The 18,521-nt window shown below is 48.5% G+C and overlaps 1 protein-coding gene across 1 annotated transcript in view; it reads right to left on the reverse strand.

Annotated features, from left to right (window-relative positions):
- Window positions 1–18,521, reverse strand: part of LOC140418103 (sodium- and chloride-dependent neutral and basic amino acid transporter B(0+)-like) — a 226,446-nt gene that overhangs the window by 30,192 nt on the left and 177,733 nt on the right. Inside the window, exons 11-12 of the mRNA XM_072501522.1 lie at window positions 17,841–17,940; window positions 2,994–3,103 (exon numbers count right to left, since the gene is read on the reverse strand). Coding sequence (XP_072357623.1) covers window positions 2,994–3,103; window positions 17,841–17,940 — 210 coding nt within the window. The remainder of the gene's footprint in view (window positions 1–2,993; window positions 3,104–17,840; window positions 17,941–18,521) is intronic.

Here is an 18,521-nt window from a genome sequence, read left to right on the forward strand (position 1 = left end):
CTTGAACATGCCTGTAATCGTCCAATGTGCCAGGATCAAGTCATTGTGCACACTGCCTGGGTATAGAGCACAGAGATGAATGATGCGTAGCTGATGATCACATATCAGCTGTACGGTCATCAAGTGGTACCCCTTTTGGTTTGTGTCGCCTATCACCTGCAGGTTCCCGGAGGGGGGCATGCATCCCATCGATCACCCCCTGGACCCGAGGCCTCTTGTCGATGGTGGTGAACCCCACCGCCCAGCATCCTGGTAGGCTCGGTCCACATTGAAATGGATGTATTGAGCCACCTGGGCATATAGGGCCTCCATGAATGCACGGCTGCACCTATGCACCGGGGTCTGTGAGATCCCGGACAGGCCCCCACTTAGCACCTGGAAGGAGCTTGTCGCATAAAAGTTCAAGGCAACCATCACCTCGGCGGCCACTGGGAGTGGGTGTCCTCCACCATACCCCCATGCTGCCATGTGTGCCATCATCTGGCAGATAGGTCGCACTGTCTCTCTGTTTAGCCAGAGAGCGTGTGTGGGTGGTGGCGGTACACACAAGGCCTCATGCGGCACCTCCTTGGTACCTCCTGCTCCTCGCCCTGTTGGGCGACTCGCTCTCCATCCTAGGCGACTGCCTTCTGTTCCTCAGCGGCATACTCTGCTGCTGCAGCTTCCTCCTCCTCAAGCAAGTCCAGTTGATAGAGCCGCAGGACATCCCGCAGGGCGACTAGCAGGACGGCCAGCATTGCTGGTTGAAACTCAATATCCATTGTCTGCAGATGGTCAAAGGCTGACATGTTAGCATGGTGCGTACCCCCCTGCCTAACCAGGTCCACTGAGATACAAGGTGGCCCTGGTAGGCACTGCGGGCTCTGCTTCCGTGTCCCCCCCCCCCATCTCTGCACCCCTGGTCCCATCGGAGATCGGCACTGTGGGGGGCTCCAGCCTTTGCGCCCAACCCTGATGCCAGGGGCACTGTTGGCTGGCACTCCCCTCACCGCAGCCTCCATAGGGGCTACTGTGGGCATTGTTCTGGGTGGGCCGCTGGCGGGTGGCGGCCGATGGGGATGGTGGTGTGTGGTGGAGGGTGGGGTGCGGGGTTGGGAGCGCCCATACGGCACAGTTCATCAGTTAGGCGGGAAGCTGCAGTCAGTAATGGTCCAAAAGTGAAGACATCAGCTTTAAATGGGCAGCCAATGTAGCAGCTGAGGAGACTGAATGCAACACCAAGGATCAAAGCTGCGTGTTACCGGTGCGAGGGTAATCCCTCCCCAGAAGCTTGCAAATTTAAGGAAGTAGAATGCACTTCATGCCACAGGAAGGGGCACTTGCAGCACTGGTGTAAGAGTATGTCAAGCCTGCTCATCGATGAAGGCAGTAGCATATCGCGAGAACACGGTGTACTAGATTTCCCTACAAATTATTGCAATGTAGCCCTCATTACTGTGGTGGGAGCATCCATCACCGTGAAAGGGGAACAATAATTAATTGGTTCAGCTTTTGGGTTAAGGAGCACATCAACAAAACTGGCAGTCTGCATGGTAGAGCCATCAAGTTCATGGGTACTACCACCATACCAATGAGATATCAGCAGTCGTCAGGCCAACTCACACTGATAGTTGCATTAGGTTGAGGACCAGGTTTACTGGGACATAACCAACTCAAATAAATCCAATTCAATTGGACATCAATTTTTCAAATAAAAGAAGGAGGCCTGTTTGAATAAAGAAGTACAGTGATCTTTTTTGTGATGAACCAGGGAAAATTAAGGGCCTGCAGGCGAAGATGCACATCGGCCCAAAGGCAGCCCTATGTGTTTTCAGGGCCAGATCCTTGCCCGAAGCCTGTTGGAAAAGATGGAGATAGAATTGAAAAGGTTAGAAGAACTAGGAATAATCTGGTCACTCCAGTTTGCAGAATAAGCAGCTCCCATAGTCCCTGTGGCAAAACCAGACAAGGCCATCTGCATCGTTGAAAGTGATTCGGGTTGCCAAGCGAAACAAGACTTGTACACAAGCTGGCTGGAGGTCAGTCTGATACAAAGTTAGACATGATTCATGCCTATCAGCAGCTTGAGTTGGGCGATGCTTCCTGAAGTTATGTTACAATTGACACACACATACGAGTTTGTTTCAGTATATGCATCTGCCTTTTGATGTGTCGTCAGCTTGTGCCATATTCCCGAGAACGATGGAAAGTTTAATACAAGGATTGCCCCATATAATAGCATACCTGGATGATGTATTGATAACAGGATCGGTGGAAAACGCGCACCTAGCTAACTTGGAAGAGGTGAGAAGATATCAAGAGACTGGCGTTCACATAAAGAAGGAGAAGTGTACTTTTTAGGACACCAAAGTGGCTTACCTGGGTTACTGAATAGTTACTGGGTTGCACCCCATGGAAGACAAGGTTAGATCAATAAAAGAGGCACCGACCCCCAGAAACATATCTGAGCTTAAGTCCTTCGTCGGAATGGTGATTATTATGGCCGTTTTCAAGTCAACGTTGTTGGCCCCCAGACAATCTTGCCCCTTGCCTGAGGTGTGGTGATCCTCAGGTTAAATCACCACCAGTCAGCTCTCCCCCTCATAGGGGAATGCAGCCTATGGTCACCTGGGACAATGTGTGGTCCGAGTCTGAGGGATCTCCTTCAATGTTTCCTGTAGGTTGTCCCATCCTGTTGACTGACAGTCACACACTCCACTTTCTGACTCAGTGCTTACCGATAAGATGTGACTGATTCTGGAGAAAACTATCTCAATATACTTGTTTTGCTGTTATATGTAAGGTTGTCTCCAACGTTCATAGCAGCTCAATAATTCTGAGCTGGAGCATCCCAAAGTGGAGACACATCCTGTCGATAATAATAAGCCTCACAGTTCCCAAACCCCACATATTGCAGCCCCAACACTGCCCTGGCTGTACTGATATTTCTAATATTTATCATTGAAAAAAAAGTTAGCAATAATCTATCGAGCAATTATGTAATATCTCCTTACTGCCAGCAAACATGGAGAGATATAAATCCAACAGGCTCTCCACCACAGCCAGAAGAGCCAACTCCTTTTGCCAATCATCATCTCAATGTCCTTGATGAATCTGTTTGCCCCTGTGAACAACAAGGAAGCAGAGAGACACAATCACTTGGTTTGTCCAGTCTTCAGGGCAGCTTGTTTACTGTAGAAGTTCATCTTGTGCTAAGTGTCACTAATGAACAGGTTAAATCAGAGAAGAGATTGCTCAGAATTTCAAACAGGGTGGGAAAATTAACAAAATTGTAAAACATCAGCATTTGTTGTCCAAACCTAATTGCCTCTGAAAAGGTAGTGGTGTGTCACCTCCTTTAACCGCTGCAATCCATGTGGTGCAGGTGCACCCACAGTGTGGTTAGGATTGTAGTTCTAGGAACAGTGATATAATTCTAAGTCAAGATGGTGTGTGGCATGGAGAGGAACTTATATGTGGTTGTGTTCCCATGTATCTGCTGCCCTTGTCCTCCCAGCTGGAGGACCAAATGTTTGCGAGCTGTTGTTGAACATGATTTGGTGATATGCAACAGGACATCTTACAGATGGCACACACACTGTATGCTGGTGGTGGTGGAATTGAATATTTAAACTGATAGATGGATGGATTGCTTTGTCTTGGATGGTGTTTAATATCTAGAATATTGTTGGAACTGCACTGATTTACAAAATTGACCACATCAAAGAAAGCTAAGTGCATTCCAAGCGCTAAGTGCATTCCAATCACTCAAGTATGGGCTTTCACTGCACTTACCTTCCTTTTCTGCAGGGGGAGTGGTCTGTTGGGGGGGGGTCCCTTAGTCAGTGGGTCCAGGGAGGTCCTTTTAGTGGGGGGGGGTCCACGGTGGGGGATCTGCTAGTCAAGGGTCCCTGGGGGTCCCTTTTAGTCAGGGGGTGCCTGTGGGGAGGCCCCCCAATCACAGGAGTCCCTGTGGGGATCCCCTATTACAGAGGTCCCTGTGAAGGGGTGGGTCGGTCACCCCCATACTTGTGGGTGGGGGGGGGGGGGCACTCAGACAATCCAGGGGTTTGGGGCTGATGTGCAGCATAGGGTGAGAGGGGGAAATACGGGGCCGATTTGTGGTGCGGGTGGGGGTTGAGCCACGGATGGGCTCGGATGGTCTCTATCATTGTGGCCCTGGCGTGGTGGCCCTCACAGGGACTGGAGAACCATGGGAGGGTGGAGCATAGGGTGCTGGGTTCACTGTATTAAAGGCAATGGGCCATTACACCCATTTACATTTATTTACATAATCCTGCTGGCCTGTGGCCTTGGTCTCATTCACACCGTCAGTCTGGGTTTGGAGCATGGCATTTGAGTCAGTGCCAGGCACTGATCCCAATTTTGTCCCAATGCCCGAATCACCGTCTCATCGTGGAATGAAATCCAGGCGGCCGGGGTCAGAGAATCCCACCCTTAGTCATTTCTTTGGGCCTTGGGGAGTTTCTCACTTGTCAATCCCTCACTTTGAAATCCACACTGCAATGGGGAATTAAACTCACCAGTCAGACCGGTACGCAGTTTTGAAAGTTTGCCCGGATCTCAAAGTGAGCTTGGTTCCTCCACTCCCTCCTCCCATGGACAAGGCAAACTCCCCCGCAGACAAGGGCAACATCCCAAGGACCAACCCCTCTATCAATAAAATTTAGCATGAGCCCCACCCCACTACACAGGCATGAGGTTGACCTTGCCCCACACCCATCCATCCTTGTGGGCATCAGGACATCGCACAACCCCCAAAAGTGAGCATACCGCTATGGGTTGGCTGATGGCCCTCCCCTTTCAGGAGCACCCTTTTACGTCCCCCCCTCCCCCCCAACCTCCAACCTTCATTCTGTCCCTGCCTACCCGCACTCCAGGGCTTGGCCCCTTCAGGCGCGTACCATGGCAGTGCCAGCCTGGCACCTGGGCATTGCCCATGTTACCTTGTCAGTGCCAACCTGGTAACCTGGCAATGACAGGTTGGCATTGCCAGGGTTCCCCATTGCCAGGGACAGTGCCAGTGCACTGCTCTGCCCTGTCCCTGACCACCCGGGGGGCTCCAAGGCCTCCAAGACCACTGAGTGGCCATCATGTCAGATCTGCACTTGTGGAGACAAGTACTAATTATCGCCCAGTGAGGCCTCGCCGGTATGACCAATGACTCTTGGGGGCTGGGAGAATGCAGCCACAACTCAGCCATGCATATTTAGTTGAGCCTAATAGCTCATTTAAAGATCTTTACCTGGATCATGCTAGTGATGGTCAGGTGACTCGCGCAGTTGTACGCCCCACATGAAGCCTGGTTTGGGCCTCTCCTGCAATGCTCTTGCCACAATGGTATCGACATTGGGCACTACATTATGGAAAAATCGCGCCCAGAGATTGTGGCAGAGTGAGACGTAGACACTATTGTTTGGAATTTGAATCAGGTGGAATTCGGTGCAATTCGGGGAGAAGGGGTGTGTCTTTTTCTACTTTTTTTCAGCCTCCAGTAGTTGGTAAGTTTTCTTCATTGACTCTAAACTGGGCAACTTTCTGTTATCTTAGCTGTGCAAATGTTAAACTCGTTGACTAATTAAATAAATGAGGTTGGACAGAAATGACAGAGCTGGTGGTGTGTCATGATATGGTCTGTGGGAATCTGTGGAATGCACTGCAATCAGGGACAACCATTTCTGAAATAGTGTCTGTGGCTGAGACAACTTCAACTCCACGATACTGAGCTGGAGTCTGAGTTTGTGGACACTGGGGGAAACAGTGAGGGGAAGATTTACCTGGCACTCACACCCCTGAGATAGACTGAATCTTAGAGCTGGTCAATGAGCAGGGACAGGAGGGTGTGAGTGTGAGTTCGTCAAGTATGGGAACCCAGCATGTAGTGATGGAGGAGCCCCATGTCGGACAGGTACGAGCTGCTTACTCCCTATGTGTGTCGATGAGGAGAAGATTGCAGTGTGGATGAGGGGACTGGTCATTACACCATGGTGAAGGGTGCTATTCAATGGAGGTAGTGAATAGGAATGTGGTAGTGATTGGAGACAGGGAAATGGATACTGTTCTCTGCAGTCATGACTGGGAGCTCCGAAGGTTGTGTTTTCTGCCTGGTGCCAGGGTTAAGGACATCGCCTCATGGCTGGAGAGGAATTTAGAGTGAAGGGAGAGATCCAGTTGCTGTGGTCCACTTGGGAACCAAAATGCATAGAACCAGGAATGATGTTGAGCTAAGCGAATTTGAGGGAGTTAGGGACCAAATTAAAACGCAGAACTTCTGGATTGTTACTTGATCCATGCATCAATTGGCAGGGGGCCAAGAAGATTAGAGAATAAAATAGATGTCTCAAAGAGTGAAGTGTGAAGAAAGGGTTTTGATTGATGGGGCACTGGCATCAGTACTAAAGAAAGAGTGAGCTATTCCATTGGGGTGGACTCCACTTGAACTGGACGGGACCAGTATCCTGGCCAATCTTAACTTGGGCTGTGGATGGGCTTTAAACTAACAAAGAGCGGAGATTGCTCTGGTGAGGGCGATTCAGAAATCCAAAGATAAAATGTCACTGCATCAGGATAATATAGCAATGTGGCAAAGACAAGCAGAGTGGGTCAGGAACGGACAAATGAGCTCAACAGAAATTGGACATTGGTGAATAAGGATATTGAAAGGAATAGAAGTAAACATTTGAAATGCACAAAGTATCTGCAATAAGATAGATGAATTAGTGCCACAAATAGAGGCAAACAATTTAGATTTAATCATCTTCACAGGGACTTGGTTACAAAACGATCAAGGTTATGAAATAAATATTCCAGGATATATAATATTTTGGAAAGGTGAATGAACAAGGAGGAAAGCTAGCCCTGATAGTGCAAGATAACAGAAGGATATTATGAAGGGATCTGGCCTGAGAAGATCATGAAGTTGAATAAGTATGGGTAAAAATTAGGAACAGCAAGAGTTAGAAATCATTGATGGGAATAGATAAAAGGCCCCCTAACAGTAGTTACACCATTGCACAACGCATTAAATAAATGTAAAATTGTTGGAGAATTTAATCTTCATATAGACTGTGATAATCAAATTGGCAAGATTGTTCTTAGAGATGAGTGAGTAGAATGTTTTTGTGACAGTTTCTTGAAGCAATACATTGTGGAACCAACTAGGAATAAAACTATTTTATTGTATTGCATAATGAAGTAGGGTAAATTAGTGACATTGCGGTAAAAAGATCCACTGGGAAATAGTGATCATAATGTAATTGAATTCCATGTCAAGTTTAAAAGTCATGATGCGGAGATGCCAGCATTGGACTGGGGTGAGCACAGTACGAAGCCTTACAACACCAGGTTAAAGTCCAACAGGTTTGTTTCGATGTCACTAGCTTTCGGAGCGCTGCTGTACCAAGCCTCAATTCACACCTCTTTAACCTGGGGTTACCCCATCTCTGGATCTGTAAAGATTTAATCACCTGCTAATGCTCGCATTCCAAGCATTGTTTGGCATCTTTGAATTTGTCTATATATGTGTTTCTGGAACAGACCTCTTCATTCACCTGAGGAAGGAGCAGCGCTCCGAAAGCTAGTGACATCGAAACAAACCTGTTGGACTTTAACCTGGTGTTGTAAGTTTAAAAGTGACATTGTCCCATTGCAAACAAGAATCTTGAACTTCACAAAGCCAATTGCATCTGTGTGAGTGGAAAGTGGCTATGGTTCATTGTGTATAAAGACTAAAAAGGTATGGAACAGTGGAAAAGAGTGAAAGGAACAACTCAAAATCTTCAACCAAAATTTATCCCACTGAAAAGCAAAAACACAGCCAGAAAGACCCATCTGCGACTCATTCAGAAAATTCAGGATAGTGTTAGATTAAAAGAAGATGCTGCACAAAATTGTAGAAAGTCTGAGGATTGGAAATATTTTAGAAACCAGGCGAAAGGTTTGTTAGAAATGGTAAAAATAGAATGTTAAACCAATCAGAAATATAAAATCAGATTATAAGAGCTTTTATAAATATACCAAGAGAAATTAATATCAGCAGAGAAAAGTACTGCTGAAACTCGAGAAAGTAAAATCCAACTACTCTCTGTGACCTGATGGCCTACACTTAGGTTTCTATAAGAGGTAGCCTGCGCGCGAGGTAACTCTATAGCTAAGATTTTCAAAATTCTTTAGATCTTGGAATAGTTCCATTAGATTGGAAACTGGAAAATGTCACACAATTTTCAAGAAAGGAGGGAGAAAGAAAAAAGGTTGCACAACCTAACATCAGTTGGTAGGGAAACACCTGAAGCTGTTATTAAGGAAGACTTAACAACACACTTACAAAAACAGATTATGATTTTTTAAAATGTCAACGTGGTTTTAATCAAGGCAAATCCTGCTTGACAAACGTATTAATTTTTTTTGAAGCTGCAGCTATCAGGAGAGATAAAGGGGAACCACGAGATGTGTAATTCCCAAAAGGCATTCAATAAGATGCCATACAAAAGGTTAATGAGCAAGATCAGGGCTTACAGACTTTGGGGTAATACTTTGGCATGGATGCAGGATTGGCTAATGGATAGGAAGCAAAGAGTGAGGATAAATAGGTATTTTTGCCAAGTTAGCAGGCAGTAAATAGTGGAATGATGCAAGGATCAGTGCCTGGGGCCTCGGCTATTTACATTCTGTCCTCACGACTTAAGAGACAGAGTAATATTTCGATGTTTGCTGATGATACCATTGGATTGGATAGGATTGGATTTGTTTATTGTCACATGTACCGAGGTACAGTGAAAAGTACTTTTCTGCTACCATCTATTTTATTTAACTAAGAGCTGTTAAACATACTTGCACTGTGGGTCGACACTATGTTAGATTGACTGAAGACCTATGCCTAACCTGACCAGCCTATACTGCTAGCACATGGTGGATGTTTGTGCTACTCACTACGGGCTCTGTCTGTCTCAGAGGCTGCATCCCGAATGAGCGGGAAAACTGGTCCCCTCTGTCTTTATAGTGACCGTGCCCTAACTGGTGATTGGCTGCTGTGTTGTGTGTGTTGATTGGTCTTGCAGTGTGTCAGTCAGTGTGTGTCTCTGCACCATCATATACTGATGTGTATATTATGACATCCTCTCTTTTCTAAAAAAATGTGTGTTTGTGGCAATAAATAATGTAGCATGCAAATGTTCCTAACTATTTACAGGACTATGTACAGAAACTCTAAGATATTTTAATTGGAAGGTGTCTAGTGCAGATGGACAGTATGTAACACAAAATATTACTAGAACAACAGTATGTACAAACCAGTGAGTCAATCAAACAGGGTAACGAAACAATCAGTTCATGAGTTCAAAGAGTCCATGCATTCAGGCAGTTCATAAATTCAGTCTCTGAGGTGGGCGACGAATTCTGGTTGACCGCCTCAAGGGTGGGTCAGGGGCCACCTGTTCTGGGATGGGCGGGACTCAGAGGGTGGCAGAGCGATAGGGAGATCTGCAAAGTCAGTGACGGGTTTGTCATGACGGCGAGGCAGGACATGATGATCAGTTCGAGAGCAAGGAAGGAGTCGTAGTGCCCGCCTATTTCGGCGAAGAGAGCCGTCTTGTAGACGAACCAAAAATGACCTGGGGGCCACTTGTCTGAGCACCACAGCAGTGGCGGACCAACCACCATCGGGAAGTTGGGCACGGACCTCGTCATCAGGAGCCAGAGCAGGGAGATCCGTGGTGCGGGCGTCGTACGCCGATTAGTGTTGGGCCCGAGACAACTGCATTCGACGAAGGACGGTCAAAGGTTGTTTAAGTCCGGGACATGAATGGCCGGCACCGTCGTCCGCAGCGTGCGATTCTTCAACAATTGAGCCGATGACAGGCTGGTGGACAATGGGACTGATCTGCAGGCAAGCAGGGCGAGGTAAAAATCAGATCCTGCATCGGCCGCCTTGCACAGGAGTCATTTGACAATGTGCACCCCCTTTTCAGCTTTGCCATTGGATAATGGGGACTGGACGTGACACGTGTGAAGTTGTATCATTTGGCAAAATTGGGCCACTCCTGACTGACAAAACACGGGCCATTGTCGGACATGACTGTGACCGGGATGCAATAGCGAGCGAAGGTTTCCTTGCAGGCACGGATGACCGCAGTTGACGTGAGGTCGTGTAGCCTGACTACCTCTGGGTAGTTTGAGAAATAGTCCACTATGAGGACGTAGTCCCGGCCAAGTGCATGGAACAGGTCGCTGCCCACTTTGGTCCAGGGGACGTGACCAACTCATGGGGTTGCAAGGTCTCCTTTGGCTGAGCAGGCTGGAAATGCTGGCATGTTGGGCAGTTAAGAACGGTGTTGCCAATGTCCTCGTTGATTCCAGGCCAGCACACTGCCTCACGGGCCCGTCGGCGGCATTTCTCCACTCCCAGGTGGCCCTCATGGAGCTGCTCAAGGACGAGGTTCCGCATGCTGTGCAGAATGACGATCCTGTCCAGCTTCAGTAGTATTCCATCTACCACCGCCAGGTCATCTTTAATGTTATAGAATTGAGGGCATTGGCCCCTGAGCCACCCGCCTGACAAGTGGCGCATGACACGTTGGAGCAGGGGATCGTTGGCTGTCTTACGACGAATCTGGATGAGTCGTTCATCCGTGACGGGCAGATTGGATGTGGCGAATGCCACCTGAGCATCAATTTGGCACACGAAGCCCGCTGGGTCGCAGGGTGTGGTGACAGATCGGTAGAGTGCATCGGCGACGATGAGCTCCTTACCCGGGGTGTAGACGAGTTCGAAGTCGTACCGCCTGAGTTTAAGGAGAATGCGCTGCAGGCACGGCGTCATGTTGTTAAGGTCTTTTTGAATGATATTGACCAGTGGCCTGTGGTCTGTCTCGACTGTGAACTTTGGGAGTCCGTAGACATAATCATGCAATTTGACGACTCCGGTAAGAAGGCCCAGGCACTCTTTTTCAATTTGCGCGCAGCGCTGTTCGGTGGGCGTCATTGCACGTGACGCGTATGCGACAGGAGCCCATGAGGAGGCGTCGTCACGTTGAAGGAGCACTGCTCCAATGCCGGACTGACTGGCACCCGTGGAGATTTTTGTTTCTTTGGCCGGATCGAAAAATGGCAACACCGGGGCCTTGGTCAGCTTCGCCCTGAGTTCCCGCCATTCTTGTTCATGGGTGGGGAGTCATTGGAACTCGGTCGTCTTCTTAACCAGGTTCCTGAGAGCCGTGGTGTGGGAGGCGAGGTTAGGGATGAATTTCCCCAGGAAATTGACCATGTCCAGGAAGCGGAGGACCGCCTTCTTATCCTGCGGTGTCTTCATGGCCTTAATGGCAGACACCTTGTCAGCATCCAGCTGCACGCCAAACTGTGAAATGTGGTCTCCGAGGAATTTAAGTTCGGTTTGACCAAAGGAGCATTTGGTCCTGTTGAGGCGGAGGCCATGCTCATGGATTCGTTGGAAGACGCATTGGATGCAATCAATGTGCTCCAGCGGGGTGGTAGACCAGATGATGATGTCGTCCAAATATACGCGAACCCCTTCGATACCTTCCATCATCTGCTCCATTATTCTGTGGAACACTTCCGAGGCTGAGATGATGCCAAACGGCATCCGGTTGTAGCAATACCGGCCAAACGGGGTGTTAAAGGTGCGAAGCTTCCGACTGGATGCGTCGAGTTGGATCTGCCAGAACCCCTTGGATACGTCTAGCTTGGTGAAAAATTTGGCGCGAGTCATCTCGCAGGTGAGTTCTTCGCGCTTTGGAATGGGATAGTGTTCTCTCATAATATTGCGGTTGAGGTCCTTGGGATCAATACATATGCGTAATTCGCCGGATGGTTTTTTTCACGCACACCATAGAGCTGACCCAGTTAGTCGGTTCAGTAACTTTCAAAATTACGCCATGGTCTTGGAGGTCCTGCAGCCCAGTCAGTCGGTTCACTAACTTTCAAAATTACGTCCTGGTCTTGGAGGTCCTGCAGCTGCTGCTTGAGGCAGTCCTTGAGGGGTGCTGGTACCCTGCGAGGTGCGTGCACCACAGGCGTGGCACTTGCTTTTAACAAGATTTTATAAGTGTATGGGAGTGTGCCCATGCCCTTGAATACACCGTGGTATTGGGTGATGATGGCATTCAGTTGTGTCCGAAAGTCAGCGTCCTGAGATGCGGAAGCGTCAGCGGGTGACAGGGAGTGAACCCTTTGGACAAGGTTTAGAAGTTTGCACGCCTGAGCACCAAGCTGGGAGGCTTTAGTGGATCCCACTATTTTGTACGGCAGGTTAGCCTTTAATGACCGGTGCGACACTTCAAGCTGGCAAGAGCCACTGGCAGCAATGGCATTACCATTATAGTCCAGAAGCTGGCAGGCAGATGGCAGGCTTGACATGGAGGCTTTCGAGTCAGACCACGCAATGAGGTTGGCTGAAGCGCCGGAGTCCAGGCGGAATCGGATGCGGGATCGGTTGACCGTGAGGGTGGCACACCACTCATCGTCCGGATCAATGCGGAATATTGGGAGAGACTTGGCTTTTGTCTTCTGGAGCATCTTGTGTTTGGTGATGATGCCCACCCGAAATGGTGCTTTAGGATCCTCGGTGTCAAGGTCCGGAATCAAGTCGGAGTCAGAATCGGTGACCGGTGGCTAGATGGTTCGGACATCCATGCATGGCTGGTTGGAGCGACGAGAGGTAGTAGGTTGAGCAGACCTGCATAGGGCTGCATAGTGGCCAAGCTTGCCACATTGGAGACAGCGTCGGGATTTTGCACGACATTGCCTCTTTAAGTGGGCGGAGCCACAGTTGCCGCACGTCGTGACGTCAGAACGTTCGGTACGCCATCGCGCATGCGCGGTGCGATCGTACGTAGTGCGCGCCTCTGCAGTGCGGTCTTCGGCCTCGCCGTCCCCTCGGTCAGTGCGTGCATGCGCGGGAGCCCGCGAAAAGCGCGCGAAATGGCCGCCCTTATCCAGGCTTAGGCCCTGGAGTTGTTTAATGGCTTGCACCCGCTCTGCCTCATGGGGATCTTGCCGCGCCCTTTCAGCTGCTTGAATGTGCGCGTATCGGTTAGTGGCGTGTTCATGCAGAACGCAGGTCACGATGGCTATCGCAAGGGTGAGCTGTTTAACCTTGAGGAGCTGCTGGCGTAGGGGGTCCGATTGCACACCGAAAACGATCTAGTTACGGATCATCGAGTCGGAGGTGGAGCCGTAATTGCAGGACTGCGCGAGGATGCGAAGGTGGGTGAGGAAAGATTCAAAAGGTTCATCCTTACACTGCAGATGCTGTTGAAAGACATAGCGCTCAAAACTTTAATTTACCTCGATGTCACAATGACTGTCAAATTTGAGCAGGACTGTCTTGAACTTGTCTTCACCTTCAGTGAAAGTGAGAGAGTTGACGATATGGATGGCGTGGTCCCCGGCCGTGGAAAGGAAGAGAGCAATCTTCCTGGCATCTGAAGCAGCTTCCAGGTCTGTAGCTTCGAGGTATAGCGGGAATCGTTGTTTAAAGATTTTTCAGTTCGCACCGAGGTTGCCGATGATGCGGAGCGGCGGGGGAGGGCAGATGCTGTCCATACTACCGGATGGCTGAACGCTGGTCGAAGGCAGATCACTTGAAGGTAGGTCTATTAAACTCAAACATCACATACTGGTACCATGATGTGTTGGGTACTCTGGATCTGTGGAGACTGCGTTTACCTTAGCAGTAACACAGACAGGCTACCAACACTTGTAATAGTACAACTCTATTTTATTTAACTAAGAGCTGTTCAACATACTTGCACTGTGGGTCGACACTCTGTTAGATTGACTGAAGACCTATGCCTTACCTGACCAGCCTATACTGCGAGCACATGGTGGATGTTTGTGCTACTGACTGTGGGCTCTGTCTGTCTCAGAGGCTGCATCCCGAATGAGCGGGAAAACTAGTGCCCTCTGTCTTTATAGTGACCGTGCCCTAACTGGTGATTGGCTGCTGTGTTGTGTGTGTTGATTGGTCTTGCAGTGTGTCAGTCAGTGTGTGTCTCTGCACCATCATATACTGATGTGTATATTATGACAGTGGTCACTTTGGTTGGAGGAACAGAAAAGTAGAATATCTTTCAAAATGTAGGAAACTTGTAAGCATTGATGTACACAGAGATTTGGGTCTGCTTGTACAAGGAACACAAAGTTAGCATGCAGGTGGAGGAAGCAATCAAGAAGGCAAATGGCACATTGGCCTTTAATGCAAAGGGGATTGGAGTACAAGAGTAAAGAAATCTTGCTGCAAATTGTGCAGGGTTTTGCTGAGATCACATCTGGTATCTTGTTTCCAGTTTTGGTCTCCACATAGATGGGATGTAATGAGGCAGTACAGCCAAGGTTCAATTAATCGGTTCCTGCGATGACAGGGTTGTCCAATGATGGGAGGCAAAGTTAATTGGGCTGAAATTATCTTGTGTTTTGAAGAACCAGAGGCATTCTCTTAAAATTGCTCACATTCTGAAGAGGCTTGAGAGTGTGGATGTTCTACCCTCTGGTCAGGGACTCCCAGCGAAGCGACCCAGTCTCAGGACCAATCATTTAGAACTTAAATTAGGAGTAATTACTTCACTCAAAGTGTTGTCAATCCTTGAAATTCTCTACCCTAGAAGTTGTGGAGGCTCCATTGTTAAATACAGTTCAGGTTGGGATAGGCAGAGTTTTGCTCCCTGAGAGTTTTGAGGGATATGGGGAGCGGGCGGGAAAATGGAGCTGATGGTCAAGATCAAGTCATGTTAAATTGCGGAACAGGCTCAAATGGGCCGAATGGTCTGCACCTGCTGCTATTTATTGTGTTTGTAGTTTCACTCTTGTTGGAGATGGTCTTTGCTTGGCACTTTTGTGAGGCAAATGTTGCTTGCAACTAATCAGCTCAAAGATGAATGTTGTCGTGGTTTGCTGCGGGCCGGGATGAATTGCTTCAGTATGTGAGGAGTGGTGAATGGTACTGAGCACTGAGCGGCAATCAGGGATCCGCCCCATTTCTTTTTTTTTTCAATTCAGTGTACCCAATTCATTGTTTTTTTCCAATTAAGGGGCAATTTAGCATGTTCAATCCACCCACCTTGCACATCTTTGGGTTGTGGGGGCGAAACCCACGCAAACACGGGGAGAATGTGCCAACTCCACACGGACAGTCACCCAGAGCCGGGATTGAACCTGGGACCTCGGCGCCGTGGCAGCAGTGCTAACCACTGAGCCACCGTGCTGCCCATCCTCCACATTTCTGTTCTTATGATGGACAGATGCTCATTTATCAAACAGCTGAGGAAGTTAATGAGCTGAACTTTCCGACTGGTTCCAAGACCACATAGGAACAAATGAGGAGCTAAGCCTGCACTTATCAATGAGAGGGCTGGCAGCTCTGAAGCCTTGACAACCCTAACTGGGAAGGTAGGTGGTGCTGAGGGAGGTTGGGGTCCATGGCATCAACTTTGCCAGAGTGGGGGGGCCTACTTCAGCTGATTCTACGACTCCTGCAGCAGGTTCTATTTGCCTGATGGCCAATTTGTGCCTTCAGAGCTCCTGTCTGCTAAAAAGAAGAGGGACCGTCTCTAACTGGGAGCGATGGCCATTCCTGGGACTGTACCAGCAGAGAGATTGCCATCGGAGCAGGCCTCCCTCACTATTGGAAATAGAAATCTGGGTTTGCCAGAAATGATCAGGCAGTTCCTGGTTAGGGGTGGGGGGTTGGTGAGTGTGGGGATTTTACTCTGGGCTCTGACATTGCAGTTGTAGGTGGGGGATGGGGTAGGGCGGGGTGGAAAACCTAAAGGATCATAGAGTACCCATTCAGGAGGAACGCCCAACAAAGTTACGGGGAGGGCACTAGCGTTACCAGGGAGTCTCCCCAGGTGGTGGAGAGCTCACCCATTACTGAAAAAATGCCAGGGGAAGTGTTATTTGGCCCCTCATTCACTACTTAATTGACTTAATTGGCCTCTGGGTGAGAAGGCATTTCTCCATTTTCCCTGCTTCTCGCAAATTGCCAAGGCAGCAGGGTGACAACCGGAATTTCACCCCCCCCCCCATCCCCCACCATTTTACTGTCACACACACTTCTCAGCCTGTTCTGAAGGCACCTCAGCATGGTGCCACCCTTGGAGGTGGGTACGTAACATTAACGTTAATTAGACGGGATCAGGGGTGAGCTGGCAAGGTGGATACAGAACTGGCTAGGCCATAGAAGGCAGAGAGTAGCAATGGAAGGATGCTTTTCTAATTGGAGGGCTGTGACCAGTGGTGTTCCACAGGGATCAGTGCTGGGACCTTTGCTCTTTGTAGTATATATAAATGATTTGGAGGAAAATGTAACTGGTCTGATTAGTAAGTTTGCAGACGACACAAAGGTTGGTGGAATTGCGGATGGCGATGAGGACTGTCGGAGGATACAGCAGGATTTAGATTGTTTGGAGACTTGGGCGGAGAGATGGCAGATGGAGTTTAATCCGGACAAATGTGAGGTAATGCATTTTGGGAGGTCTAATGCATGTAGGGAATATACGGTGAATGGTAGAACCCTCAAGAGTATTGAAAGTCAAAGAGATCTAGGAGTACAGGTCCACAGGTCATTGAAAGGGGCAACACAGGTGGAGAAGGTGGTCAAGAAGGCATACGGCATGCTTGCCTTCATTGGCCGGGGCATTGAGTATAAGAATTGGCAAGTCATGTTGCAGCTGTCTAGAACCTTAGTTAGGACACACTTGGAGTATAGTGTTCAATTCTGGTTGCCACACTACCAGAAGGATGTGGAGGCTTTAGAGAGGGTGCAGAAGAGATTTACCAGAATGTTGCCTGGTATGGAGGGCATTAGCTATGAGGAGCGGTTGAATAAACTCGGTTTGTTCTCACTGGAACGAAGGAGGTTGAGGGGAGACCTGATAGAGGTATACAAAATTATGAGGGGCATAGACAGAGTGGATAGTCAGAGGCTTTTCCCCAGGGTAGAGGGGTCAATTACTAGGGGGCATAGGTTTAAGGTGAGAGGGGCAAGGTTTAGAGTAGATGTACGAGGCAAGTTTTTTACGCAGAGGGTAGTGGGTGCCTGGAACTCGCTACCGGAGGAGGTGGTGGAAGCAGGGACGATAGTGACAGTTAAGGGGCATCTTGACAAATACATGAATAGGATGGGAATAGAGGGATACGGACCCAGGAAGTGTAGAAGATTGTAGTTTAGTCGGGCAGCATGGTCGGCACGGGCTTGGAGGGCCGAAGGGCCTGTTCCTGTGCTGTACATTTCTTTGTTCTTTGTTCTTTGTAGAGAAAACCCATCGTTCCCTCAAAGTATTAACGAAAACCCTCCAATCACATATGTGGTCTATCCTATTGAGAGACCCCTCTTTTGGCAGTATGGACATCAAGCCCCAATGGGCACACCAGTCGCACCCTGCTCCGGGCCTGCTTCTGGCAGACAGCCTCTGTGGAGATGACAGTCACAGCACATGTTCAGGGTCCATTCTGCCAGCAGCAATGTCCCAGCATCTGCAATATTCGGATCTAATTGGGTTCATAATCAGATTAATTAAATTCTCACCTCCGTGCGCTGGACAGGCAATCCTGGACCTCTCTCCCCCATGATAAACCTTCTGACAATAGAAAATCAGCCCTTTTGTTACTTTTCCCACCAATTTCACATTTCATTTGCTGAACACCTTACACCTCAAACCATTCCGAATTCTGCTGAAATGACATGTCAAGCTGAAATGTTAACCCTGTTTCTCTCTCTATGAACACTGCCAGGGGGTACCGCATATTTCTGGCAGTTTCTGTTTTTCCAAACAAGTATTTTAATTGAATTACTTCATTTGATTTCCGTTTTTTCCTGTAACACTCACCATAGATCCAGCTTAGACCAATCAGTTCCAACAGAGCAGCTGTAAGGATGCCCCATCCAGTACAGAAATAATCAATTAACATTAGCCAGTAAATCCCAGCCTAAAATTAAAACGGAAAATTAGAATGTGCATTGTTTAGGAATAGACCAGGACTCTGATCTCAAAATAAGGAATGCTGTGAGATGACAGATCTACAAATTTACATAAATACTATCATAACCAGATTGTATCCTCAGCATCTGTATTTAGGACCAGCAAAGGTCATAAAATCATAGAATCCCATAGTGCTGAAGGAGGCCATTTGGCCCATCAAGTCTGCACCATCTCTTTGAAAGCACACCCTAGCCTAGGCCCACTCTCCCCATTCTATCCCCATATTTCCACCTAACCTTTGGACAATAAGGGGCAATTTAGCGTGGCCAATCCACCTAAACTGTACCTCTTTGGACTGTGGGAGGAAACCGGAGCGCCCGGAGAAAACCAACGCAGACTCGGGGAGAACATGCAGACTCCACACAGACAGTCACCCCAGGCCAGAATTGAACCCGAGTCCCTGGTGCCATGAGGCAGCTTACTTAGTTCCGCATCATCACTGCATACCACTCAATAAAATGGAAAAGTAAAAGGACTAAAAATGTACTTAATCCTGTGAAAGTTCTGACTGTTAATTTGTAACCCACA

Source organism: Scyliorhinus torazame, chromosome 5 (assembly GCF_047496885.1).
Source record: "Scyliorhinus torazame isolate Kashiwa2021f chromosome 5, sScyTor2.1, whole genome shotgun sequence".
In the NCBI taxonomy this organism is placed as follows: Eukaryota; Metazoa; Chordata; class Chondrichthyes; order Carcharhiniformes; family Scyliorhinidae; genus Scyliorhinus; species Scyliorhinus torazame.